Below are 27,139 nucleotides of genomic sequence, written 5' to 3'. Positions count from 1 at the left end.
CCCACTCCCAAGGTAACTAACCCACTCCCATCAGAACTAACCCACTCCCATGAGAACTAACCCACTCCCATGACAACTAACTCATTCCAGAGATAACAGCATTAAGCCTCCCAAGAGGGAAGAGCCCTCATGGCCTAATCAACTGTGTGTGTGTGTGTGTTTGAGACAGAGTCTTGCTCTGTCCCCCAGCCCGGAGTGCCCTGGTATGATCTCAGCTCACTGCAAGCTCCGCCTCCTGGGTTCAAGCAATTCTCCTCCCCCAGCCTTCCAAGTAGCTGGGATTACAAGCTTGTGCCACCATGCCTGGCTAATTTTGTATTTTTGGTAAAGACGGGGTTTCACCATGTTGGTCAGGCTGGTCTCAAACTCCTGACCTCAGGTGATGCACTCACCTCGGCCTCCTAAAGTGCTGGGATCACAGGCGTGAGCCACCGTGCCCAGCCCTAATCAACTCTTAAAGGTCCCACCTCTCAACACTGTCCCATCAGGGATTAAGTTTCCAACACAGGAACGTCAGGGGGCACATTCAACCCATAGGATTCTATTCCCCACCTCCCAAATTAATGCCCTTTCATACATGTAATGTATTCATCTATCCCAATGGCTCCAGAATCTTAACTCATTCCGGCACTAACTCATAAAGTGCAGAGTCTTGTGTGAGAATCCGACGTGGGTGAAACGGCATGATTCATTCCAAGGCCAATCCCTTTCCAGCTGCGACGGGTCCCAAGTAAGTCCCAAACCCAGCAGGGCAAACAATGTGAATTCCTGAAGCTGGAGCAGAATCTCCTTTAACTTCCTGTCCCACATTCTGGGCACACTGGGGTGGGTTGGGCCTGCCCAGCGTCAGGCAGCCCTGACCCCAGGCTCTGCTGAGCTCAGCCCGTCCAGCAGCTCTGAGGGGTCAAGTCTCCTGCCTGCAGCTTTCCAAGGTTACAGAGCACTCCTCTCCTCCACAACCTGCTCCCTGGGGCCTCTGCCAGGCCTGCCCTCCCTCAGATGCCCTCCTTGGCCTGAAAGCCCCTTCTCCAAGAATCCCTCTTCCTCTGGCTCCCCCAGCCCCACTGGGCAATTTGCATCCTGACGCAGGCTAGAGGTTCACACATGGGTCTTCCTTTGCAAAAGAAGCCATTGTGGCCGAGCATGGTGGCGTACCCCTGTAATCCCAGCTACTCAGGAGGCTGGGGCAGGAGAATTGCTTGAACCCCGGAGGCAGAGGTTGCAGTGAGCCGAGATCGTGCCATTGCACTCCAGCCTGGGCGACTAGAGGCAGTTAGCTCTCCAGAGGCAAACGGCATGGGCTGGTGAAACGGTAAGAGTGAAACTCCATCTCAAAAAACAAAAAACAAACAAAAAAAAAAACGAAAAGGAAAGAGAAGCCCTTTATGAGCCAGGCGTGACAAGTGCTGGTGTCTGCACACACTAAGGAGCCAAGCGAGAGGCCGGAAGGAGGGAGGGGAAGCACAATCTCCACTCAGCAAAGTAGGGAAACTGAGGCTCAGAGAGGCGGAGGGACTTGCTAAGTTACCCAGCAGGGAGCCTAGATAACCCAGGCTAGCAGTCTGTCTTCAGGGGACAGAAGGCAGAGCTGCTAAGGAAGAAGACCTTGCCCATGCAGCCCCCAGTGGCGTCCACTCCTAGCGGGCTGTTAGGCAGATACAGGGCAGGGCGCAGGGGATGGGCTCAGGCTGGGGCGGGTGGTGTCCCAGAGGCGTAGCATCTGGCCCCAGCGCTGCGCTGTCACCTGCTGCCAAAAGGTGGCACATCCAGTTACCCTCAGAAGCCAGAACCCCAAGTTCGCACTGCAATACCCATCCCAAGCTGGTGGCGGGAGCATGCTCTCTGCCACTTTCCCGGGGCCTGGCGAAGCCCTGCTAACTGCAGGGACGTAACACCCCCGACCCCTGCGCAGAGCCACAGCAGAGTCCTCCATTTCTTCCATGACCTCCATGCTCCCTCCCTGCCACCCCAGACACTGACGTGGGCCTGGGATGCTGACGCAAGTTACAGGAGGGGCGCGCACCGCAGCGGCGCCTTGGGGCTTCCCGGAAACAGGTGTGAAGTTGGCGGTGCGTCTCGCACCCAAGGGGCCGGGGTGGTCAAGGAGGGACAGGACAGACTGGATGCGCAGCAGACGAACGGGCGACCTCGGTGTGCGGCTGGGGCTGCTGACTCTGTCTTCGCCGTGGTGAGGGGGCCTCCCAGTGTGCAGGGCCGGCCCCTCGGCCCCCGGATCACAGGTTCCCGCTGGCAGACACAGCTGGTTCTGGAGTCTCTGCCCTTCCACTGTGACTGCTCCTTGCTGCTGGGCCACCCCCTCCCCTCCGCAACCCGTCCCGGCCCTGGCTTGGCAGGTGTTGCTGTGTCCCGGGACTTTTCTTATGAGTCACTCCTAACCTGAGTGGTCCCCTCCTCCTGAAGGCCGCTGTCCAGCGCGTTCTCCACCGAGGATCGGACACTGTCACGCGTGCACCCTCATACACTTGGCTTGTGTGTCTCCCCCAGCTCCTCCAGGTCCCCAGGGCACCTCTTTGCCCTGTGGCTGCAGCGCTCTATCACTCTCCCTGTCATTTCAGGCTGGTGGTGTCAGGGGCATGATTGCTATGGGCTCATGGGGCATCCTGGTGGGGCCTTGAACTAGCTGTGTGATGCTGGTCCAAACACGTTGCCTCTCGGGACTGAGCTTTTTCGTCTGTGGAATGGGCACAGTAATGCCCCACCACCTCCTTCCCAGCTCAGGCAGGATCAGCCCTGAGTCCCGGGTGTGTTCCGTGTTGGGCTGAATCCTCTGTGCTCCGTGTCTGTAACTGCTCTGTGCCAGCGCCAGCTCGCTCACCACTCCAGATCCAGGGGCCTTCCTCCGTAGCCCTGGCTCCACCCCTTCTCCCCTAATCAGGATGAAACCGCGGGCACTTCCCAGTGCCATTTGATGCCAGGTGCTGCCATCTCTGGGGTGTGGTGACAAGGTGACATGGGGAACGGCCTGGAACCCAGAGTCCGCAGACCCCGGGGCTTGGAGTCCTTCCTTCCTCCTCTCCTTGGTGGCCCCGGGCAGGTTCCTGAGCCCTCTCTGCTTTGGCGTCCCGTGTAATATAACATGTGGTTCTGTGCACGTGGAATGACAGCCTGGATGTTACATGCCGAGGTATAAACTTTCCAGGTGTATCTGCTGGGTGCCAGGTCCCGTCTCAGAAGGTGAGGGAGAGCTGGGATGTGACCTCGGGCTGGCCTGCCCCTGACACACCCGTGCTGCTCGCCCACTTATTTCTATGCCTTTGTTTGGCTACAGACAAATGTAGCAAGGTGGCCTGGGGGAGCCAGTGGGCAGGGCGGGGGTGGTGGGCTATGCATGGAGGCCCCTGCTTCCACTTGTCACTGGGTTCTTCTCGAGTCCTGTCATCTTGCCCCCAATTCACCTGGGGCTCTGAGGCTGACAGGCAGGTGTCAGAGGGCCCCACTGGCCCCTGGTGTGAGCAGGCTCCAAGCCTCCTTCACAGGCCACCCACCAAGCTCAGGGATCTGCCATGCCCACTTGGGCCAGCCCTGCCCCGCCATCCCCATGTCCAGCTCTGCTCTGAGCAGAGAAGGGGACAGCCAGTGGTGGCCTTGCCATCACCAGCCGTGTGGCCCTCAGCGTCCAGTGGCCACTCTGAGCCTGTGCCCTTGTACGAGTTTGCCAGGGTTGATGTGACCAGCACCACAGACAGGCCGATTATGCAACAGAGATTCATTTCCTCATGCTTCCAGAGGCTCAATGCAGCTGCAGGGCGGGTTCCTCCTGAGGCCTCACTCCTGGCTGTGGAGATGCCACCTTCTCCCCATGTCGTCACGCAGTTCCGCTCTGTGTTTGCCTCCTCATCTCCTCCTCTTATGAGGACACATGTCCTGCTGGGGGTGGGAGGTAGAAATTAAAGTTTCCTTTCTTGTTAAATCTTACGTGTGCTAATAACTTTGCTGAGCCCTATCCTCTGTAGCTGTTAGACACGCCATGTTACAGGCACGTAGCACATTCTGTGTCCTTGTACTTCAACCAAGATATCTGTGCGGGACCTGCTTACGGGCATGTCCCAGCTCTCCACTGCTTTTACCTGTTTAGAAAAGTTTTTAAGTTGTTAGCCAATTGGGTTTTAGTTTAGATGGTGAGGTCTGGCTCCAGCCAATGGAGATCAGATACAGCATTAAGCACGACCCCAAATGCATAAGGAATAAATTTGTGTATTCTCTTCGTTCTTTGTACTCTCATGGCACGATGGCTGCCGAGGGTCCCCTTCCTGCAGTCCAGGAAGTAAACATTGCGTTGCAGAAAGATCCTTTGTCTCAGTGTTGATTTTTCTTTGCAGCACTGAGCGTCTATTTCCAACATCTGTTTCTAACACTGGGGTAGGGCCCACCCTCGGGGCCTCACTTACCTTCAGGGCCTCTTTAAGGACCGTATCTTCAAATGCAATCACTTTGGGAGGTATGGGAGTTAGGACTTCAACAGATGAATTTTGTGGGGGGACGGGGGGCGGGGATACAATTTAGCCATAAACGCTGCTCTGTAAATGGGCAAAGGGGACGGCTATGAGGAGCCTCAGAGCAGGGTGGTGGGCACCAGGCAATACCAAGCGTCTCCCTTTGGAGGGGTGTGGTCCATGCCTATCCACCAGGCAGGGGCTCTGTCTGACTCTCCATAAGTACCACTTCTGGACCCGTCAAACAGGGACTGGGCACCCAGCAAATGTCTGGAGGGTGGACTGGATACGAGGGGCTAGGCATGCTGGGGCTGCCTGGCGTGGCTTCCCTCCGGCTCCTGCCTGCCCACTCGTAATCCTGGCTGTTCCCGAAATGAACATTCCTCAGGCACTTGCTCTGCATCACAATGTTTGCTGCCGCCCCTTTTCTGTTGGGGTGCTGCCTGCCCCAGCCCAAGTGGTTCAGATGGCACTGCCGGTCACAGCACCCTGGCCTCTGCCCCTTGGCTCCAGCGTGACACATGACCAAATGGGGCTGATGAGACTCCTTCCAGATTTGCTGGAAGGTGTGCGGCGGGAGGGGGTCCCTCTTTGGGATCGCTGCTGTGAGGATGGAGGCTCTGTCTCCACAGGGAGAAGCAGAGAGGTTCGGGGAGAAGAGGCGAGAGGTAGCCGGAGTCCTGCAGGCAGAGAGATCTCCACCGCTGCACCCGCACAAGCAATTTGCCTTTCGGGCTTGACTGAGGTGAGTCATCTGTGCACCAAATGACCCTGACAATGACACACAGCCTGGCCAAGGTCTTGGGTGTGGGGACAGCAGCGAGGGGTTCACACAGGAAAGCTCTGGGCCTTTCCTCCCAGGAGCAGCTCACCTGGGCTGCTGGGGAGACAGGAGAGACCCGGACCGGAAGGAGCACAGTCAGCAGTGAAAACAACTGAAGTATGGCTGCAGTGCCAGAGGCAGGAGGTGGTGCCGTGGGGGCCCCGTCCTCCCCCAGAGCCTTGGCAGGTCGGGGTCTGGGGTCATTTTTGACCAGGCTGGCTCAGGAGGGCTTCCTGGAGTGGGCAGCTCTGGAGCTGGGCCTGGCAGGCTGGGTAAAGTTAGTGTTGGGCTAGTACCCCTGGGAGGATATGGCCAGAGCAGGGAGCGGGAGGCAGGAAAGTAGAGCTTGTGTTTGGGAAAAACAAGTCCTGTTTCCCTGGAGGACAGAGATAAGGCAGGAAAGCCTGGAGGGTTTCGGCAGCAGGGAGGGGGGCGCCAGAGAGGTCTGGCGGTCAGGCCCCGAGCTGGATGGGGGCTCTGGGCACAACTGTGAGTCAGCTCTGCCATCCTGGGCAGAGAGTCCTGCAGACAGCGCGCCATCGCACTCTATGCTGCCTGCCGAGGCACAGGGCAGACGTCGCTGTGCAGCCCTTGCGGATGCGCTGGATCCTTTGCCCTGAAATCACTGGGTCCCCAGTTCTGCAGACAGGAACCTGAGCCTTGGAGAAGTACAGCTCCCCTGAGTGCCTGCCTCAACCCCGGTCCATCAAGTCTGGACCTGCAGGAGGATCAAAGAGGGACCCTGAATCTTGACCCAAGGAGCTTCAGGTGCATTTGAGCTGGGGCAGATCCAGTTCTGGATGGAGTCTTTGGATTGAAAGGCTGGAGATGCCTGTAGGACTCCCAGGGTCCGTGGGTTGAGGGCAGGGCACTGGGGCAGGCTGAAGACACAGCAAGGGTAGGGCAGAGCACAGAGGACCCAGCCTGGGGAGAGGGAGGCAGAGAGGGCTGGGCAAAAACAGCCACCAGGCCTGTGTATTTTCTGCACTCTGGTTCTCTCCTCCACCCTCCCACCCCAGCGTCCAGCAACAATCCTCGGGGGAAGGACGCTAGGGTGCTGCAGGGCGATCCTCTCTACCCCTTTGCTGAGCACTCTCCTGTGAGCTAGACAGCCTTGAAGCGGGGTGGTGGGTGCTTTCTTCTGGAGGGTCCAGCACCTGGGAGCAGGTGGGCTTGGGGTGCGTCCCCGCTACCATGTCCTCCCCGGCAGGTAGGGCCTGGGGAGATGCAGGGGCGTGGGGCGTGGGCGTGGGGTATTTCTTGGATGAGAAAGGTGAGATTCAGAGAAAGGGTGGGCCCAGAAGTCCAGGTCCTGGAGACAGACAGCACCCCGGGCACCCTGGGGCGGGCGCGCCAGGTACTGCGCGACTCTAGCGGGGTTCGCGCTGCGTCCCGTAACGCGCGGGCTGCAGGTCCGGCCCCGACGTGGGGCCGCGCTCGGGGCCCCGCGTGGCGGCCGCGGTAGGGCATTTCCGCCCGGGACGCGGGTCTGACCCGCAGCCCAGTCCCCGACCCAGCTCCTGCGCGGCGGGCGGCCCCGCGGGGCGCGGGCGAGGCCACAGCAGCGTGCGCGCTCGTGCGCCGCCGGGCCGGCGGCGTCCGCCCTGGCAGGCGCGGGGACGGCGTGGTGGCCGTGGCCGGCGGCGGCCGCGCGTGCGCGTGGGTGCGAGCGGCGGGGGCGCACGTGGCCACCCAAACAAAGGCGGCGCCGCGTGACCGAGCTCGCGCGCGCGGACCCGCCGGGGCAGGCGCGCCCCCGAGGACCCCCGAGCCGACCGCGGGTCGGGGGCGGGGCCGAGGCGGGGCGCGGGGCGCGGCCCCTTTAAGGCGCGGCGCGGGGCGGGGCGGCGGCTGCGCAGCGGGGCGGGGGCGCGCAGACTCCGCGCAGCGGGACGCGAGCGCGCGACCTGGCGCCGCCGCCGCCGCCGCCGCCGCCGCCTCCGCGCTCGTGGCCGGGACCCGCGGGGCCGCCTCCTCCCGGCTCCCCGGCGCCGCTGGGCTCCCGGGCGGGCGGCAGGTGCAGCGCGGCCGGGCGGCCGGCGAGGGGGGCGCCGCGGCGGGTGGATGAGAGTTGGCCCCGATCTCCGCTCAGGGTAAGCGGCGCGCGCGGACACCTCCCGCCCGGCCCCGGTGGCCCCGCGGCCGCGCTCTCCCCGCCGCCGCCCGGGCCCGAGCCGGCGACCCTCGGAGCAGGGCCTCGCGCGGGCGCGCCCCGCACACGCCCCCGGGTCCCGCGCGTCACGGCCGCCCCCCGTGGGCACCGGCGGCCGCGGGTCTGGGTTCTGCCCGCCGGCCGGGGGAGACGAGCACGTCCCCGGGTTGCGGGGCCCGGACTACGGCGGGGATCGCCCGACCGGGGTCACCGACGTTGGGCCACTGGAGGGGGACGGGACCGGCCCGGGCCCGCCAGTGTCGTGCTGCGGACCCACTCCCGGGTGGGACGGGAGAGGAGGGGGCGCCCCAGCCCCTGCTTCCCTAGAGACGACCTCGCCAAAAAGTTGTGGGCGCTTGTCCCTGGGTGCACCCCACTTTCTGGCCTGTCTCCTCTCCCTTTGTTTGGGACGTTGAGCTCTTGGGGCTCTCTGCTGGGGTGGGCTGGCACCTGGGCTGGAGCCCAGGCCCGTGCGCCTGCTAGAACGTGGGGTGCAGTGTGGCATCCCCGGCCTGAGGCCCCACAGGCCCAGAGCAGGACCTGCACCCCTGCCAGGCCCTGGACAAGGGAGGGAGGAGAGCTTGTTTGGTCGCAGCCGGGTGGGCTGGTGCCCCTGCCCTGTTGGCTTCCTGGCAGAAGGTGCAGCAGTGCCCCAGGGCCAGGGACCTGAGCGTGACCCCCAGAGCCAAGTACACTTCTGCGGCTGTTGTCAACCCTGCATCTCCAGAGGTAGCAAAGATTCGGTTTGGGGGAGACGTTTTGCGGGTTGGGGTACCTCTCCTGTCTGCCTTCTGTGGGTTAGGGAGAAAATTCAGAGGTGTTTCTCCTACACACCCAAAATGAGGTGTCTGAGTCCCAGCCCCGTGCAGCTCTGCCCTGGGGCTGGCTTTGGGGCTGGGCCTGTTGGGAGGCGGGAGGGTCAGGGCTCTTGTTGGCTCAGAAGTCGAGGACAGTGCTGAGAGAGGAGTCTGGGACTTGCCTCCCTCACCGGCCTGCTGTGTGACCTTGGGCAAGGTAGTGAGCCTCCTGGGCCTCAGTTTCCTCACTAGCGAGTGGGGAGGGGCAGGTAGCAAGATCGAATGAGATAATTCGGGCCTCCCTCAGGCCAGGCTCGCCCTGGGTCAGGGGTCAGAATGGGCTTCGAGGTCAGTCATGGCCTCTGCCCTGGGCAGCTGAAGTCTGTTTTCCTGACTGTGTCCCAGGCCCATTTGGGGACACACAGTCTGGCGAGGGGAGTGTATTCAGTTGCTGCCCCTGCCTCGTGCTGGGGTGAAGCCACATTCCACTGTTGTTAGCTGGGAATCCCCAGACGAGTGACCTCGTTAAGCCTGCCCCCGCTTCCTGCTGCAGACCCCTCTGAAGACCCCCGCCTGGCCCAGGAAAGGGGCCCTGCCTGTATCGCCTCCCTCCTGCCTTGGCAGTGGTGTAGACCCTTCTGCAGCGCTTTGTGGTCCCAGGGCAGGGATCTCAAAGTCCCACAGTCTTCACTGTGCTGGGCTCACAGGGATATGCAGCTTGGTCCTGGAGCCAGGGACGCTGGGCACATGGGGTCTCAGTGGACCACCAGCCCTCTGCTCTGCTGCTCTTCCCTCTCAGCTGCCCCTGCAGCTGATGTGTGGAGTGCGGCTGTCCCGGCCATGCAGCCTGGGGGCAGGCGGGGCCTGTCCTGTGATGTCTGTCTTGTACTCTGGAGAGCCATTTCCTGGAAACTGCTCGGCAAAGTCTCAAAGTTGTGGTCTGTTTCGACATGGCCCTGGGAGGCTGTTTACTCTGGGTCTCCTGCTGAGGGAGGTGGAGGACCCCTCACTGCGAAAGAACCAGGTGGTCTCGCTCCAACCACCGCCCTTCGAGGCTTCCTCTTAGCAGCCTCGTCTTACCTGTGCAGCCCCGCGCCAGCGTCAGGTGACCTCTGCTCTCCGCTCTCCCGGGCTTCACCTTCACCAACTAGAAAACAAGGGAGGAGGGTCAGAGCCCGTTTTCCTGAATTCACCATTTCTGCTGTAGAATAGAATAGAGTAGGGGTTCAAGCTCAATGAAAACAAAGTGCTATTGGAGTCTAGTGAGCCTCTGCTGCCAGGGAGGGCTGCCAGCCTGAGGCCTGTTTTCTCTTTGGAAGGAGGATCAGCAGTGTTACAGATGTTACGAAAACAGCAGCGCCTTACCTGACACGTCCTGGTGACATCTCTGTTATGGGAGGTCCTGGGGCCCCGATGGTCCCATGGTGTGATCCGTGTTAGTGATTGACTGTGCCATCCATGTGCCCTCTCCCCTCCCTGGGGCCATAGGAAGGTCCCTTCCAGCTCCCCGTGTTCCACTGTTTGGGTATGTCTCGCTGGTAGCTGAATCCACTGGGCTTTGTTTGGCAGTGGGCTTCCAGTCCTGGTCTGCCGTGGCTCTGGTCAGGGGCTCATTTTAGGAGGCTTCCCCGTCTTGGGGAGCTGGGGAAGCTTCCCCGTCTGCGGGCCTCTGTGTGTCAGATTTTGGGGCTCCTGCCTAGTGGCCACAGTGGGGACTTGAGCATTTCCAGAGCTGCTGCTGTTACGGGCGTGTATTGGCTGGGACGGAAGACATCAGGGACTGGCTGGGTGGCCTGGTCGCCCCTGCCTGAGTTTCTGCCTCCTCCCCTGCCAGGCGGCCTGAGAGGCTGCTGCCCGGCCTCTTTAGGGGAAAGGAGGCTGTCTCTGCAGAAATCTCTGACAGAAATTGACGGAGAGAAACCGTGGCCGGGCACAGTGAGTAGCAGGTGGAAGGCAGAGGTGCTCGCTGGGAAGCAGCGCCTCTTGCTTGGCTGGGAGATGGGTCCCTGCCGGGGTGCCTCCGAGGCCAGGCAGACCACTCACAGTGCTTTCGAAGTTTGCGCATCCTGCAAGCTGGCTTGGGGTCCCTTTGGCACCGCAGCGGGTTTTAGATCTGCCGTTTCTTTGGCTTTTGGTGTCACCGCAATGGTCCTGAAAATGCTGCTTGTGAAGGAGTAAAGGTCAAGTCCTCCACAGTCAGGTGTGGCTGGGGAGTCTGGGAGGAGGCCTGGGTCTCCCAAGGGGACGGTTATGTGAACAGAGTGTCACAGGCCTAACCCAGCCCAGCAGGTGGGGCCCAGGGCAGCCTGTCGCCTGCTTGGAGCCCTTGGCAGCTGGGGAAATATAATAGTTTAACTTGAGAACTTAAAGGTGGGTCACTCAGACCTCTCTTACAGATGGAGGCGGCGCAAGAAAATGTGGGTTCTGCCAGCGCGGTGGCTCACGCCTGTCATCCCAGCAATTTGAGAGGCCCAGGTGGGCAGGTCGCCTGAGGTCAGGAGTTTGAGACCAGCCTGACCAACATGGTGAAACCCCTTCTCTACTAAAAATACAGAAAATTAGCTGGACGTGGTGGTGCGTGCCTGTAATCCCAGCTTCTTGGGAGGTTGAAGCAGGAGAATCACTTGAACCCTCAAAGTGGAGGTTGCGGTGATCCGGGATTGCGACCTTGCACTCCAGCCTGGGCAACAAGAGCAAACCTCCGTCTCAAAAAAAAAGAAAGCAAGCAAGCTTGGGTTTCCCTAATTAGAGAACGCCCTGTTGTTTTTGCCTTTGGTGTCTGTGAGTATGCCCCAGACAGAAGGCCTGGGCGGACCCTTTGGGCTGGTAATTCACCACTAATGACAGTCCCGTCTAAAGGGCTACTGTTCCGATTGTTTGGCGTTTGAATTATAATCTAGGGTTGTGATTATGTTTAAGCCCTGTGATTAAAGTCCCCTGTGGTTACACAGGAAGGCAGGAAGTACCGGCCTATCAAAAACGTAATAATAGCACTAGAAATCACTCATTCTGCACAGCAGGTCTGCCCTGAGTGTTTGACGCGAATTGTCTCATGAAGTCCTCAGAGCATACAGCTTCATCCCATTTTACAGATAAGGAAACTGAGGCACGGGGAGGCGGTGCAGCTTGTCTGAGTCCCCAGTTAGCTCCTGAGCAGAGCTGGGATTTGCACATGGGTCGTTTGGCTCTGAAGGCTGTGCTCGTAAACACTGCAAGCCTTCTGCCTTCCTAATAATTCTCCTGTAAGAGGGATTTCGTGAGAGAAATATAAGCAATAAACTTGAAGTCGTGATGAGACTTCTCTCTTTGCTGTCACACATGCAGTAAATAGCAAGTTGTGGACAGCATGTCCTGCCCAGGCCGGGCAGCCCTCTAAGCCTGTTACATGATGTATTTTCATAACAGCTGGAGGTAGGTGCTCTCGTTAGCTGAGCCTCACACAGGAGGAAGCCCCGCAGAGCCAGCCGCTCGGCAGTTCCCTGGGGCCACAGGTCGGTGCATGGTAGAGGTGGGTTTGGACCAGTGGGTTGCGCTGCTAACCAGTGCCCCATATGCACGGGGCTTAGATGGAGAACACTCATGATCTTACTGCTGTGTGTTCCTGGGCAAGACACCTAACCTCTCTGGGCCTCAGTTTGGTAACCTGTAAACGAGAGCTTTGGCTTAGGGTATAGGAGGCTCTGGCCTGAGGTGGCTATATCTGCACCACCTCCCACAGGGAGGCCCAGGTGGGTGGGGAGGCCTGGCTGCCACTTCCCTAGAGGAGGCAGGTCGCTGGGGAGCAGCGCTGGGGCCTTGGCTGGGGCTGGGTGGGGAGGCCATGGGTGGTTCAGGAGTGAGGGCTTCTGGGATGCACTTGGCAGTGGCCCCATCACTGCCCTCTGTGAAGCAAGGTCCGAGCAGGCAGAGCATGGGGGTGCTGGGAAGCCATGAAGCCCTGTGCTGGGTGAATCGTTCTTGTCTCTGGCGAACGGGAGGGACAAGAGACTCTGTTCAGGACCCCGGTGCCACCAGACTCCTGAGAAGCTGCGGTGGGAGAAACTGAATGCTGGGCAGAGAGCAGTTAGGAGGCTCCAGGAAATGGCTCTCTCAGACGGTTCCCCTGTGGGCTAGCTCTGGCATCTCCCTGTTCCACGTCCCCTCGCCTGGGAGGCCGTCCCTCTGCCGTCGCTGCTCGCCTCTTCCTGCAGTTCTGGTTGTCTTTGTCTACTGTTTACCACGCTTCCCTTCTAGAAGGTGGGATCCTGAAATTAGGGGTCCCTGCTCGTGTCCGGTGACCTGGAGTGCTTGCTACCCCGGGACCCTGGCCCGGGGCTGAGCTGGGCTGTGGAGTGGGGTGAGGCCAGGGGCCAGGCTGGGAACGAGTTTGTTTGTTCCTCGCTCTTGGTGTTGGCCTTGGCCACCTGGCTGAGGTGTGTTTGTCAGTCTTTATTGAGGTGTAATTCACACACCATCCAACACACTCATTAAAGTGCACAGTTCACGGACTTCCCATACATTCACCACGCTGTGCAGCCATCACCACCGTTGAAACTGAAACAGGGACCCGTGCCCTCTAGACGCTGTAGGCACTCTCTGGACCCTTCCTCCTGCCCCTGGTGCCCAGCCTCCTCTTTTCTGTCTCTTACTTCTCTGGGTGTTCCATACAAGAGCACTCAGACCACCTGTGGCCTCTGGCATCGGCGTCCCCGACTCCGCGTGGATGTGTTTTCATCTGTGCTGTCACGTGCAGTGGCTGAGCTGGGCGCGGTGCCCCTCCTGGAGTGTGGCACCTCTTCCCTGCCCCCGGACCACCTTTGTCAGGATGCTTGGAGGGCTCGCCTTGCCTCCTAAGTGCCAGGGGTCTGAGTTCACAGCAGCCCCTTCTGTTGGTTTGGCTGACATAGTGCTCTTCACACTTCCCATGCTGTGAACCCACCATGTGCAGGGCACTGCATGCCATCTCATGACTCATATGTTTCCATCCTTGCCATTCACGTGAACTCTACTCAGCTGCCTCCAGGAAGCCTTCCGGGCCTTCCCACTCCCTCAGGTTTGGCTTTTGGCCCCCTGCCCCTGTGCTGACCGCCTGCCGTGGTTGTCCGTTTACCTGCCTGTCTTCTGAGCTCCTAGAGGGCAGGGCCCTGCTTTTCCTCTCAGGCCTGGAGCACTGGGGACAGCATCTGTCAGGCGTGTATGGCTGCAGATGAGGATGCTTGTGGCCTGGGCCCCATGCACACGGCTCTCACGGACTTCCCCAGTTCACCCCGTAGCCCACGGTTGTCCCTGGGTCATCCTTCCAGTGTTATAAGTATATGTCATAGAATCTCCAGGCTTCTACTCGGCGTCCTCTGGGGTACCTGGGGCAGGGTTTAGCTGTGAGTGTTCATAGGTGCTCAGGCAGAGCTGGGGAGTGAGCCCGGAGCCTGTGTCCCCCCAGCCTGAGTTTTTGTTTTTAATAGTGTGTGTGTCTGTGTGTGTGTGTGTGTGTGTGTGTGTGTGTGTGTGTATTTTTGAGATGGAGTTTTGCTCTTGTCACCCAGGCTGGAGTGCAATGGTGTGATCTTGGCTCACTGCAGCCTCTGCCTCCCAGATTCAAGTGATTCTCCTGCCTCAGCCTTCTGAGTAGCTGGGATTACGAGCGCCCACCACCACACCCAGCTAATTTTTACATTTTTAGTAGAGGCGGAGTTTCACCATGTTGGCCAGGCTGGTCTCGAACTCCTGACCTCAGTTGATCCACCCACCTTGGCCTCTCACAGTCTGGGATTATAGGTGTGAGGCACTGCACCCAGCCAATAACTCTATTTTTTTTTTTTTTTGAGAGGAAGTCTCACTCTGTCACACAGGCTGGAGTGCAGTGGCGTGATTTCGGCTCACCGCAACCTCTGCCTCCCGGGTTCAGGTTTGAGCAGTTCCCCTGCCTAAGCCTCCTGAGTAGCTGGGATTACAGGTGTGTACCACCACACCTGGCTAATTTTTGCATTTTTACTAAAGAGGAGTTTCACCATGTTGGTTAGGCTGGCCTCGAACTACTGATCTCGTGATCCACTCACCTCAGCCTCCCTAAGTGCTGGGATTACAGGCATGAGCCACCACCCCAGCCAACTCTATTTTAATAAAAAACTGTTTTAGATTTACAGAAAAATTGCAGAGATAATACAGAATTTCCGAATTATCTTTGCCAACCTTTGCAGTTTGTCCTGTGATGAACATCTTACTTCAGTGCGATGGCTTGTTAAAATCCATGGACCAATGTCGATACATTGTTATGGGCCAAAGCACACAGGGTGTTCAGATCCCCTAGCTTTCACCTGGTGTCCTTTTCTGTTTCAAGACTGCATCTTGGGTCCCAGATGACATTTAGCCGTCATGTCTCTGTAAGCTCATCTCGGCTCTGACAACTTCTCAGACTTTTCTTAGTTTTGATGACTCTGATGGTCTTTTTTTTTTTTTTTTTAACCAAAAACACTTTTATTTTCATCTTCAAAGAAGAAACTCTTCTTTTTTCCAGAATAATCATGATTAACTTACAAAAATGGGTACACATCTTCAAAGCACTTCCCTTTAACGGGAAACTTAGCTTTATAGGATTTAAACAGAAGGCAAAAAGAAATTCCATTTTCTTGTCATTATAAGACAAAACAGAATCTAGTGTAAGCCAAGGAAACTCATTCATACTTCAGGCCCTTCTCCTCCAGGAACCAGCATTGTTATATTATTTCCATTTAGCAAGATCTGATCTAATTTAGTAATCCTTCTTCCTTCTGGTGTAATTTCAAACTCAGTGACATCTTCCAGTACCATATTGACAAAGTCATCAAATCCTAGAAGAGTACCAACAATGTCCTTATCACTCTTCATAACAATGTGAATTCTTGATCCAATACATTTGTCCACAAGCTCTAACGGCAGCAGCTGCGACGGGTTCGTAGTAGCATTAGCCGCCACGGCCACGCCGGAAGTGGTCTGCCGACTCTGACAGTCTTAGGAAATAGTAGGTATATTGTGGGATCTCCACCCATAGGAATTTGTCTGTTTGGACAACTGGAATTCCTCTGTTGGAGTTTGGATGTGTTTCTCGCGGTGAGACTGGGGCGCCAGCTTAGCCGCGGGAGGAAGGCCTTCCTGCTAAGGGGCGCGGTGCCCTCTTACCACATCACGCCAGGCACATGTCATCCAGGTGACCCACGGCTGCTGGTGTTGACTTGGCTACCCGGCTGAGGTGTGTTTCTCGGGTGTCTTCACAGTGGTTCTTGTGTCTCTTCCCTCCAGTTCTGTTGCCTTTGGGAAGAGGCTACTACACCCAGCCACACTTAAAGGCTGGGGAGTCACGCACACCTCCTTGAGGGCAGAGTGGCTGCGTCACTGATGTGGCAATCTTCTGCAGTGGGGTCTGCCTCTTCTGCCCATTTATGAGTTTATGCAGCCCCTTCTCCAGGGAGCCTGGGTTCCTTTTACTGGAGAGCAGAATCGGAAACCAAGATCCAGGTAGCAGGTGCACTAATGACTCCGGGGGTGTCGTTGCCTCTAGGCCCTCTCAGCCAACAGCTAGGAAATGCACACGCGAGCTGATGTACGTGTAGGTACATGTCTCTACCTGCAACCGTGTGTAGCCTCCTGTCCTGTGCTGAGTGCGGTGCGAGTTCACACTGGCCATGCACATGTGAGTCAATGCACATGTATGTACGTGTCTCTGCCTGCCTCCATGCGTAGCCTCCTGTACCTGTATTGAGTGAAGCGTGCGTTCACACCGGTGATGAACTCTGATCCAGCTCCTACATGGATCTTTCTGGTCTCCTTTCTTGCTGATCAATACATGTCAGTCCCAGCAGCGGAAAGCCAGACTCCCATCACTTGCCGTTCATCACACAGTCTTAGTCCCGGTTGTCTGCATAGTGGGAGTGGAGTTGTTAGTGGGACCCCTTGGCCTTGAGCCTGGGCTCCCGGTGTGCTGTTGCAGCACGGCTGGCCGGCTGGGGCTGGGGAGGGGCCGCCGCCTCCCCAACAGGGTTCCATGACTTAGAGGAAGATGGGAGGGAAGTTGCAGGAGAACAGGGGACTTCCCTGCTGTGCTTAGTCAGCCGGGCTTTGCGGCACGGGCATGGGCCTGGCATTGCTTTGAGACCTAAAAGTGGGGCTGACTTAGAACGCATCCTGGAGTCTGGCCTCCTCAGGCACGGAGGAGAAAGGCAGCCGGCGGGATGCTTTAGAGTTTAGACAGATCTCCGACTCCATCCTGGCCAGGTCTGTCCCCTCTCCACCTCTGAACTTGTCACCCTGGCAGGGGACAGCCTTTGAAAAGATCTATAGAGCCGCATCTGCTGGCCCTTTTGCTAAACGTCTTTCATGCAGGAATGCTTCAGGCCCTCGCAGAAGTTTTGGGAAAACAGAGAACCAGCGGTGACTCCCTGTCTGCTGGTTCGTCCGTGGTCCATTCCAGGCGGCATTTTGGGGATCTGCGTGGAGCCTGTCTTGCTTCTTGATGTTGGGTTAACTTTGGCCCTAGACTCAAGAAGTCTCTGGTCACAGCACCCCAAGGCCCTTGCCTGTAAGACAAGACACTCACCCTTGTGTTCAATGGCCCCATGAGGGGTCCTGGCGGCTTACAACCTGTCCCGGGCGCCTGAGTAATGCTTCTGCCTTCAGGACACACATGGTGGGAGGGAGCCTCTGGGAGTGGGACAGTGAAGAGAGCCTGTTCTGTGGGATGGGGAGGGGGCTGACCCAGTGGGGAGGAAGCAACAAGGAGGGCTCCCCGGAGGAATAAGGAAGGGGCACAGGAGCCCTTTGTAGGACGTGGAAGTGGGGATGGCTTGGGACCGGGCTAGGGCTGGCGTGGGGGCCTCTCAGGTCAGCTTGTTAAAGGTCAGCCTCTGTGCAAGGCTCCCGGAGACCCACTCAGCATGTGCCTGCAGCTCCTCTGTGCCAGGACTGGGGTTCCAGCCACATGTTCGGTGCAGTGGGATACCTGGCTCCTTGTTTTACACAACTCTGAGGGCACCTGGGACCTGTGTCCACTGAAGGCCCTAGTCTCTGTGCTATGGGGCTCGGACCTCCCACAACCCCGTTTCCCCAACCCTCTGGGCTGTGTCTGAGGAAGGAGGTGGAACTGGCCTGGCTCCCCCATTCTGGGGCCTGGAACAGAGCACAGGAGCCAGGGCCATCCTGGGCTGGGAATGCAGCTTGGGGGCTAGTCCACTGGTCCCATGCCCCTACCTGGGGCCCGCTTGCTTCCTTCCCTCTTGACCATGTCTCCCTACTTGCCCTGGCTCCTCCCCACCACCCCACGTCCCCACCCAATCCTCGCTGGGCCCCCTTGGCTCCTCCCTGCTTTCTGGGTTGAGATTTGTGGGCGGGCTCAGTCTGGTGTGATGGTCAGAGGCATTTGCTGGGTGACGCTGGCCTGGCGGGGCTCTGTCCTCTCTGGTTACAGGGCTCTGCTATGGCTGAAATGCTGGGGTGGGGAGGCCTCAGCTTCTCAGGGTGACTGGCTGCTGCCCCTCCTGGGACATGAGTTGAAGGGAGCCCCTGCCTGTCTGCCGGGGAAAGTGGTACTGGGGTGAGCCTTATCTGAGCAGTGAGGCCTGCAGGGTCCTCCATCTTTCTGCCCTTCGGCCGACGTGGAGAGAGCCGAGGCCTTGCAGTCCGAGGGCACTTGGGACCTGGATCGGCAGAGGTAGGAAGGTGTGTGTTGACCTTTGCCCCTGGGTGGGGAGTTTGGCGTTTCAAACTCTGAAGCAGGGCAGGGCACAGTGGCTCAAGCTTGTAATCCCAGCACTTTGGGAGGCTGAGGTGGGCAGATCTTGAGGTCAGGAGTTAGAGACCAGCCCGGCCAATATGGTAAAATCCCATCTCTACTAAACATATAAAAAATTAGCTGGGTATGGTGGCATGCACCCTGTAGTCCCAGTTGCTCGGGAGGCTGAGGCATGAGAATTGCTTGAACCCAGGAGATGGTGGTTGCAGAGAGCTGAGATCACACCACTGCACTCCAGCCTGGCAACAGAGGGAGACTCCGTCTCAAAAAAAAACAAAAACAAAAAAACTCTGAAGCAATACCCACACCCCTTCAGCGTCCCAGAACCCAGCCTCTCACCCAGGAAGAGCTGGGCTGTAACTAGCCCTTGGCGCTGGGCAAAGCCCGTGCTGGTGGCCACAACTTCCTCGAGTGCTTTCCCAGCGCATGCGCCCAGGGCCTCTTGTTTAACACAGAATCCTAATGAGGTGGATGGAACCCTGGCCTGGGGGAACGCTCAGCTGACAGCAGGAGTAGACCCTGAGAAAGTGGAGGCCCCTGGGATCTGGCGCGTGTGTGCCCGCTGGGCTATGATGAGCCAGTGATGTGGGGTTCCAGAGTAGACGGTGACGTTGTGTCCCCAACCATGCTAGGACCACAGCGAGGTGTGTGAATCATTTCACAGGTTCTCCACCCAAGAAGTGAAACTGTCAGGTTTAGGTGTGTGGGGGCGGGAAGGGGAAGGCGGTTCCGAAAGCCCAGCCGTCCAGAGTGACGCCGGCCATCAGCTCTGGGAGGTGGAGGCCTTTCGGGGTCTTGTTCCAGCTTCAGTGCCCAGCTTGGTTTCTGTAGCCCTTTTCTTCCAACTAGGGGCATAGTCAGGGGGCTGACAAAGGCTTGAGTGGGAGGGCCTCGCCCAGCAGCGTGCCAGGCAGGCGGCCCAGGCCGGGCAGGGGGCCAGTGGACTGGACGGGGGTCAGTGGGCTGGACGGGGGTCAGCGGACTGGATGGGGGTCAGTGGGTGGAGGTCAGCGGGCCGGACGGGGTCAGCGGGTGGAGGTCAGCGGGCCGGACGGGGGTCAGCGGACTGGATGGGGGTCAGCGGGCCAGACGGGGTCAGCGGACTGGATGGGAGTCAGTGGGTGGAGGTCAGTGGGCCGGACGGGGGTCAGTGGACTGGATGGGGGTCAGTGGGCCGGACGGGTGTCAGCGGACTGGATGGGGGTCAGCGGGCCAGACGGGGGTCAGCGGACTGGATGGGAGTCAGCGGGTGGAGGTCAGCGGGCTGGACGGGGGTCAGCGGGCCGGACGGGTGTCAGCGGACTGGATGGGGGTCAGCGGGTGGAGGTCAGCGGGCCGGACGGGGGTCAGCAGACTGGATGGGGGTCAGCGGGTGGAGGTCAGTGGGCTGGACGGGGGTCAGCGGACTGGATGGGGGTCAGCGGGTGGAAGTCAGTGGGCTGGACGGGGGTCAGCGGGCTGGATGGGGGTCAGCGGGTGGGGGCTCCGTCTCGTCCTGTCCTGTCCTGTGGGAGGAACCTAGGCAGGTCCGCTCAGCCAACCCCAGCTCAGGAGGGAGGGACCCAGAGGCGCTGGCCCGAGGTAGAATTGAAACGGGTGTAATTGACTGCTGGTGGTTGCTGGCCCCCGGAGCCTGACCACCTGGTGGAGGTGGCAGATGTTTGGTGGGGAGGAAGTGAAACAGGCATGTGCCCCAGAAGCCTGGGCATGGGGGCGGGACCGCAGGAGGATGATACACGGCCCCTGTTCCTCCCCCGTCTGGGCAGACAAAGTCACCTCACAGGATGGCTGGCAAAAGGCCTGGGGAGTGAGGGGGCCAGGGCCTGGTCTGGTGGGGCACAGGTGGGGAGGGAGCGGGTGACATCTACTTGAGAACCGCTGGGGCTGGGGAGGACAGGCAGCTCCATGGGACTCCATCAGGGCTACGGCCGTCCCAGAGTCTTTCTCTAAACTCGACTTCAAGAGCTGTGACTCAGGGTGGGCGGGCGCTGGGGAGCCAGCCCCAGCCACACCCATCTGCTGTCAGAACCTGGGAGCATGGAACCCTAGTGACTGCCCAGCGTCCCCCACAACTCGATGGGTGAGGAGCCGGTGGGTCAGCAGGGGCAGAGCTGGGATCACACACCTCCATCCCTGTCTGTCTATCCCTCTTCCATCCCTCCAGGCAGCATCGTGCAAGGGCAGGGGGTGGCAGGCCTGCTGAGCTCTGTGTGGATGCGGGGCAGCCCCACTGGCTTGTTGGAGCGCCCTCCCTGGGCAAGTGCCATTTATATTGGTATCTGCAGAGTGGGCCAAACCACTGTAGAGGGCAAAACGGGAGCTGTGGCCTCTGACCAGCCACAGCCTAAGCTTTCAAAAGGCCCCACCCTGGTCCCTCACAGTCTTAGCCATCAGTTGCCTTTGGAGAATGAACGATCTGAAGATGTTCCTGGTTGGGGGGCAGGGGTGGCCAGTGTTCCTGGGTCTGCGGGGTGCCACCCTTTCCTCCGTCCTCCTTCCCAGGCCTGCCCCGGGAGCCCTGGCCCCGCCCTCTCCATCCCTGTGGTCCTTAGGCTCCCTTGACACGAGTCTCGAGACCCCTGCTGGCCTGCCTGGACAGCCCTGTGCCTCCTGCATCCAGAGGGGCTGATGAGCTGGGAATCTGGCCGTGACTGCCCTGGGGCCACATGGATGGCTGTCGGCCGAGATTCCTCTTGGTAGGGGCTTTGATTGGGGAGCTGAGGGAAGATGGCTGGTGGGTGGGATTCGGGAGCACTGGAGACCTCTCCCAGTGCTGGGAGATCGAGGCTGCAGTAAGCTGTGATCGCCCCTGCACTCTAGCCTGTGCGACAGAGTGAGACCTTGTCTCAAAAGCATCAGAAAATTGGGGTTTGTTGGTCTGGACAGATTTACCAAATTCATTTTGCTGAATTTACTGAAGCTCCATGAGGCAGAGGCCAGCGGACGTTGGTGAAGTCCTAGGCTGCATCCCTCAGAAAGGCCACCTCCTGCACTCTGCAGTTAGCCGTGCCCAGGGTCCGTGGCATCAATGGAACCTTGGGGCCCAGCCCAGGACTGGTATGTCCCCTCTTGCGCCAGTAGGCGCCACGCAGCAAGGCCCTCTCGCTTGCCCCCAGGTTGCTGCACTTGTCGAGGGCATCATGGAAGCAAGCGGGCGTTTTTAAATAGTTGACTACTTAATTGTATGATTAAGCATAGCAGAGCTGGGTCAGTGGTGTGTGCCTGTGCTCCCAGCTCCTTGGGAGGCTAAGGCAGGAGGATCCCTGGAGCCCAGGAGTTTGAAGCCAGCCTGGGAAACATAAGGAGGAGACCCTGTTAAAAAAAAAAAAAAAAAAAAGTATGCGGTAGAATGAAGTGAGAATGAAGTGAGTTGTTTGCACTGGGTCATGGCGAGGAAGGTGAGGAAGCCCCACTGGGCTGTGCTGTGAACTCACAGCTGGGAGGGGCTGTCTTCAGTCTCTCTCCTGAATGTTGTCACTGTTCGGACTGCGTCAGACCAGGGAGGAGCCCCATCCTCTACGCCTGCAGAAGCAGATTTCTCTCCCAGGAGTCTTGGAGTTCTGTGGCCACATTTATGGTGACCAACCCTGCAAGGGGCTCTACGGACCCCAGTGTCGGCTGATTTGTGGGCTGCTGGCCACCCGCCTTGCTTTCTACATGGAGACATTGACTCTGCTGCACTGAGTTGAAAGAATTTTGGCAATAAAAATTGCCTGTATGACCTATTTATAAAGTATTCCAGAATCACTTACATGAATATTTTGTCCTAAATTCTATATAATTAGAAGACATAAACCCCACATTGTGATTATTTTGGTTCACCAACATAACCTAAATTAGAACTCTCCATGCGGGCTTTCAAAAAAGAAAGCATTCGAACAAAAACATAAAAGGAATTGATTTTATCCACACCGTTCTCAAATACTTGAGAATAACATGTTTGCCTAAGTAACGTCGAGACCTCGTTTACTCTGTTATTTGATTTGCAGACCTTTCTCTACCAAAAGCAGAAAGGTAAATTGTACTGAAACGCTGAAGGAGTTCCAGGTTCTGACTCTGAGGCCTGCTGAAGCGTCACGGGATTCTCCCCTGTCCGCTTCCTTCTCCGCAGAACCGCGTGTTCAGCAGAAGTTGCTCGCGGGCAGCCCTTTTTGCAGGCGGTCTTGACGAGAGGCATGCCAGTTTCTGCAGCTGGGCAGGGAAGGGGATTTGTTGTTCTTGACTGGTTGGCAGGTGTTCTCTGAGTGCCTCTCCTCCGCTGGGCCCGCCACAGCCCTGCCACAGGGCCCACCCAGAGTCCCATGGCGGGCAGGCAGAGGGGCCATCGCGGCAATAAGTGACTTCCCGCCACACGCTGCTCAGTGCTGGGGCAGGTTTCTAAGGGAGGCTTGAGAGCTAAGTCCTCTTCCCTTCTCATCTTTTGGGCTTCTGGTGCATTGAATGGGACACGTCATAGGCCTGGGGTCTGTGCTGCTGCCCTGGGTCTGTGCATGGTCCTCTTTGGTCTATTTTCATTATTTTTATGTATTTATTTTTTTGAAATGGAGTCTCACTGTGTCACCCAGGCTGGAGCGTAGTGGCGTGATCTCTGCTCGCTGCAACCTCTGCCTCCCGGCTTCAAGCGATTCACCTGCCTCAGCCTTCTGAGAAGCTGGGAGTACAGGTGTGAACCACCTCACCCGGCCATATTTTCATTATTTTTAATAATATAATGGGAACGTCTGGGCTCACCATCAAGCAGAAGCCAGCCTTGATACCCAGCATCCCGCCAGCCACTCCCCAGCTGCCCACACCCGGCTCCTGTCCCAGCCCTGTGTGTCCTGTGCTCTCGCTTCCCTGCCTCCCCATACACACCTTTTCCTGCCCAGGTCCACGCTGTCACCTGCCATAGCTCCGCCCACAGGCCATACCTGCCTGGCGGGCCCCACCTCCCTGCCCCTGTTTTTGTGGAAGGACAGGTGGAAGTGGGCGGGTGGGGTGGGTGATGATAGAGAAAGAGCATTCTAGGCCAGGGCAGGAATGCAAGCACACGGGTGTGAGGGGCCAGGTGTGTTCAGTGATCCTTGGCATTTATGGGGTGTTGGGGGCAGTGGCCAGAGGAGGGTTAGGGTAGGGGGAGGCTTCTGCCCTCTAAGGGGCCCTTGGTAGAGGAAGGAGCATTGCCTGTAGGGGGTGAGGAACCTCTGGTGTTGGGGGGGGCAGCTGTTTCAGGAGGTTTCAGGTACAGAGATGTCCAGGGGTAAAGTGGAGCTTGGTGTCAGGACAGCTGGCCCTGGCATCTGTCCTGCCCTGGGGTCCGGGAGGGCCAGACTGGAGATGGAGGCTGGGGCCGTCCTGGTCCCGAGCGAGGAGGTGGCAGCTCTTGGGAGGGAGGGGAGGGTTGGTGCCCTGCAAGCCCGGGGGGGGGAGGGGCAGGGGCAGAGCCAGGGCCAGGGGTGGGGAGGGGCACCCTGCATGTTCTGAAGTGCGTTGCAGTGCCTCGGGCCTGGCCAGCACGGGTTTTGCCATCTGTGGTTTGCCACTCTTGGGTCCACTGCTGGTCACCAGTGCGTTGGGACCTGGGCCTTCTGACTCAGGGTTTGTTTCTGCTGCTCTGAGTCCAGCTCAGTCACCATGGTACCTGCTGTGCCTGCCTCCTGCAGACTTCATAGCTTGGTCTCGAAGCAAAGCAACTGGGAAGTGGGGTCCAGACCCCAGTCCCGCGTGCGGCTGGCCGACGGGCTTGGGAGAGTGTGCCCTTCCCTGGGAGACACACAGGGTTGGGGAGGTAAAGTCAGTGCCAGGTGCCCAAGAGGGGCATGTTTTCAATCCCAGGGCGGGCATGGGAACTGACTTTAGATAGAGACCATGAGACGCAGTAGGTCTCCATGCAGAAGGGTTCTGGAACGATCCAGGTGGGGGCATGGGGGAGACTAGTCACTGGGACAGGTGTTTAACTTGGCTGCCTCTGGAGGTGCTCCTTCCTCTGACTGTGTCTTCCTGGGTTGTGAGTCTCCTTTTAATGCCACGCAGAGGCCTCCCACCCACAGGGCTCTCATCCTGCAGCCCATGGCCTGGCCTGTGTCTGGAAAGGGGAGGTGGGGTCCTGATGTCCTGGGCCTGGTGGTCAGTAGGGGTATGGGGTGCAGAGGTGATAGGATTGCACATTTTAACAGGCTCCCCTGAAGGCAGCTCAGCCCCAGGTGATGTTGGCTCTGGACACACCCCTGGGAGACCCCTCTTCCTGCCCTGACCCTCTGGGCGCCCCCCACAGCCCCCAGAACAGCCTTTCCAGCTGCCCCTCTGAATCATCACAGGGACCCCTGAGGACGGTCAAGGGGTCAGTCAACATGTGAACACCCAGAGAACCACAAGCCCAGGCCACACGGGCAGGTGACCACATGGGCAGGTGAGCACCCCGTCGGGCAGGTGCCAGGGTGATACATAACTTGTCCAGATCCCAGAGCTAGCCCCTAAGTGGGGTCCTCCAGGTCCCCGGCCTTAACGCCCAGTGCCGTTTCTGTACCTCGATCACCTTCCCAGTTCACCCAGGGAGGCTGAGGAGCGGGAGCTGCTATCCTGGTGGACGGGCAGCCAGACCCTGGACGCTCCCCATGCTGGAAGCATTGCTTCAGCACATTAGGATGGGTTCACTTTCTCATAATTCACTCTGTAGACACGTTGTTGGAATCACTGTGCATAGTTCTGGATCCGCACCGTGACGGGAGGCCAGGGCTGTCTGCTGCGGTTTCTCTGCTGCCTGGATCGACCATGAGGACAAGGACTAGCTGGGCCCAGCCCCCGCTTCCCGTGGATTAGGGACTCTGGCTGCCGGCTCGTGCCATCGGGGCTGGAGTCTTACTGGTGAAATCACATTTATGAGGCTGAGAGCCATCAGTTTCCACAGAAGTTAAGTGTGGCCAGGATGACAGATGTCCCTGGCGGCCTGTTCTGCAGGGTCCTGCAGGGGACTCCAGGGCGTTCTGGCCACAGGCCCGAAGTCCTTGTCACCATCCCTCTGTGAGTGGGTGCCAGTGCCTCCTGGGCTATTGAGTGCTTGACAAGGGACTTGGATGGTCTCCCTCTTCTCAGATGAACCAGTTGATAGAAGAATTGTTTCCTTTCGGAATTTAGGGATTAGGCTTCTTTTTTTTTTTTTGGAGACAGAGTCTCATGCGATCTGTTGCCCAGGCTGGAGTGCACTGGCACAATCTCACAATCTCAGTTCACTGCAGCCTCCACCCATCGAGTTCAAGCAATTCTCCTGCCACAGCCTCCTGAGTAGCTGAGACTACAGGCGTGTGCCACCATACCCAGTTAATTTTTGTATTTTTAACAGAGATGGGGTTTCACTATGTTGGCCAGGCTGGTCTTGAACTCCTGACCTTAGGAGATCCATCGGCCTTGGCTTCCCAAAGTGCTGGGATTACAGGCATGAGCCTCCATGCTGGCTGAGATTAGGCTTTCACAGCAGCATTCTTTTGGGGCCTTTTTTCCACCTGTCACAGAGGCCTCCACTCCTTTGCAGAGCTTGGACAGCTACAGGGCTGGCTCAGCTGCCATCTCCAGGTGAGCCACCCTCCAGCCTCCAGGTGAGCCACCCTTCTCAGTGCCCATCCATCCGTCAGCCTGCCTGACTGGTTAAGCCAGGTCTCCACGCCTGCTTTTGATAAGTCCTGCCCTCCCCTGGGAATCTGCAGCCAGACCTTTGGGTCTTTTGACTTGGAGGACTGCGAAGTGGCTCCAGCAGGAGGGAGAGGCTTCCTTGGCTGCTGGAGCCTTGCGGGTGGCAGGTGCGGGCCCTGAGGTGGTGCACACACCAGCTCCTGCCCAGTACCCTGTGCCCCTCCTGGTGGGAGGCATGCTGCTGAGCAAGGCTGTCTTAAAGAGGGTTTCTTTCAGTTTGACGTTTAGGAGGTTATGTTCTCTCGAGGAGAAAATGAGATGAAGCCCCCAAAGGCGTATGGGGATGAGATGATGCGGTGAGTTGAAATCTGGTTTAGACCCGGAGGAGCTCCGTGGAGTGGCAGTTCTCTGTCTCTGTCTGTCTCTCTCTCTCTTTCTCCCTCCCTCTCTCCCTCGATCACTCGCTCAAGTTTCAGGTGATTTGTTTTCTGGCATGGTTTTAATTAGGACAAAAACAAGTACAGGTTTATTTGCAAGTTACCCTTCTGGGGGCAAATCTAGGAGACAGACAGGTTTCTGTTTTGTTTTTGCCATTATCTGCTTGTAGATCTTGCCTTTAGAACACTGTGCAGGATGGCATGTCCTGGTGAGTTGCACCTTTTTAGTCCACTAGGGTTGGGCATTGGCGGCCTTTTTTGTTTTCTTTTGTTTTTTGAGGCGGAGTCTCGCTCTGTCGCCCAGGCTGGAGTGCAGTGCCACAGTCTCGGCTCACTGCAGCCTCCGCCTCCCAGGTTCAAGTGATTCTTATGCCTCAGCCTCCTGAGTAGCCGGGATCACAGATGCCCACCACCACGCACGGATAATTTTTGTATTTTTAGTAGAGACGGGTTTCTCCATGCTGGCCAGCCTGGTCTCAAACTGCTGGCTTCAAGTGATCCGCCCCCGTCGGCCTCCCAAAGGGATGAGATTGCAGGCGTGAGCCACCTCACCCGGCCGAGTGGCCTGTTTTTGATGAAAATTTAATGAGAATTCTAGCGAGATGTGTGGGTGTCTTTTGCCGCTCTGGTAGGTGGAGTGAGGGACTGTGTCTGTGGATGGAGAGCAGGAGCGGGTGGATGGAGTTGTCATTTGCTGTCAGAGGATTCTTTTTTTTTTTTAATTGCATTTTAGGTTTTGGGGTACATGCAAAGAACATGCAAGATTGTAATTACGCAAGCTGTAAGGCCTTGTCCAGGAGGAGTGCTGGCTGGGAGGCCTCTTTTGCTTTCTCGCCAGCTCCTGGCTGGATTTGCTGACCACCGGCTCCTGGCTCACCCATGGGTCTAGGTGGTAGAATCTGGTTAGTTGAGGCATATGGGGGTCTCCTTGGGAGAAGGAGCTTGTTCAGTAGGTAGGGAGACCCTGAGGTCAGACAGGGCCTGTGGTGCAGCTCCGAGCTCCTCGAAGGGCTGAAATACCTGGAATCGGAACTAGGAGCTGCTGCTGGAAGCCAGGTGTGGGCCAGCGGGGAAGGATGGAGCTGGCCTTGTCTGGAGGGCACCCTTATTAGCTACATGGTGGGTTTCAGGG

The 27,139-nt window shown here is 58.2% G+C and overlaps 1 protein-coding gene and 1 pseudogene across 5 annotated transcripts in view; one reads left to right on the top strand and one right to left on the bottom strand.

Annotated features, from left to right (window-relative positions):
- The first annotated feature begins 5,972 nt into the window (after positions 1 to 5,972).
- Positions 5,973 to 27,139, top strand: part of GRAMD4 (GRAM domain containing 4) — an 83,227-nt gene continuing 62,060 nt past the window's right edge. Inside the window, exon 1 of one of the 5 annotated variants that reach the window (XM_074391141.1) lies at positions 5,973 to 6,045. Coding sequence is in view for 2 of the 5 variants with exons in the window: in XM_010343319.3 (XP_010341621.1) it covers positions 25,865 to 25,926 (62 nt within the window). In the remaining 3 variants the exon portion in view is untranslated. Of the gene's footprint in view, positions 6,046 to 7,172; positions 7,371 to 15,147; positions 17,893 to 23,480; positions 25,927 to 27,139 lie in introns of those variants that run through there. The other 4 variants (XM_039463165.2, XM_074391143.1, XM_074391142.1 and 1 more) reach the window with 4 other exon arrangements.
- On the bottom strand, positions 14,881 to 15,069 carry LOC104652160 (U6 snRNA-associated Sm-like protein LSm5 pseudogene; annotated as a pseudogene).

This window comes from Saimiri boliviensis, chromosome 21 (genome assembly GCF_048565385.1).
Source record: "Saimiri boliviensis isolate mSaiBol1 chromosome 21, mSaiBol1.pri, whole genome shotgun sequence".
NCBI lineage: Eukaryota > Metazoa > Chordata > Mammalia > Primates > Cebidae > Saimiri > Saimiri boliviensis.
The sequence above is the reverse complement of the archived record's forward strand: the minus strand, read 5'-3'. Positions and strand labels throughout refer to the sequence as shown.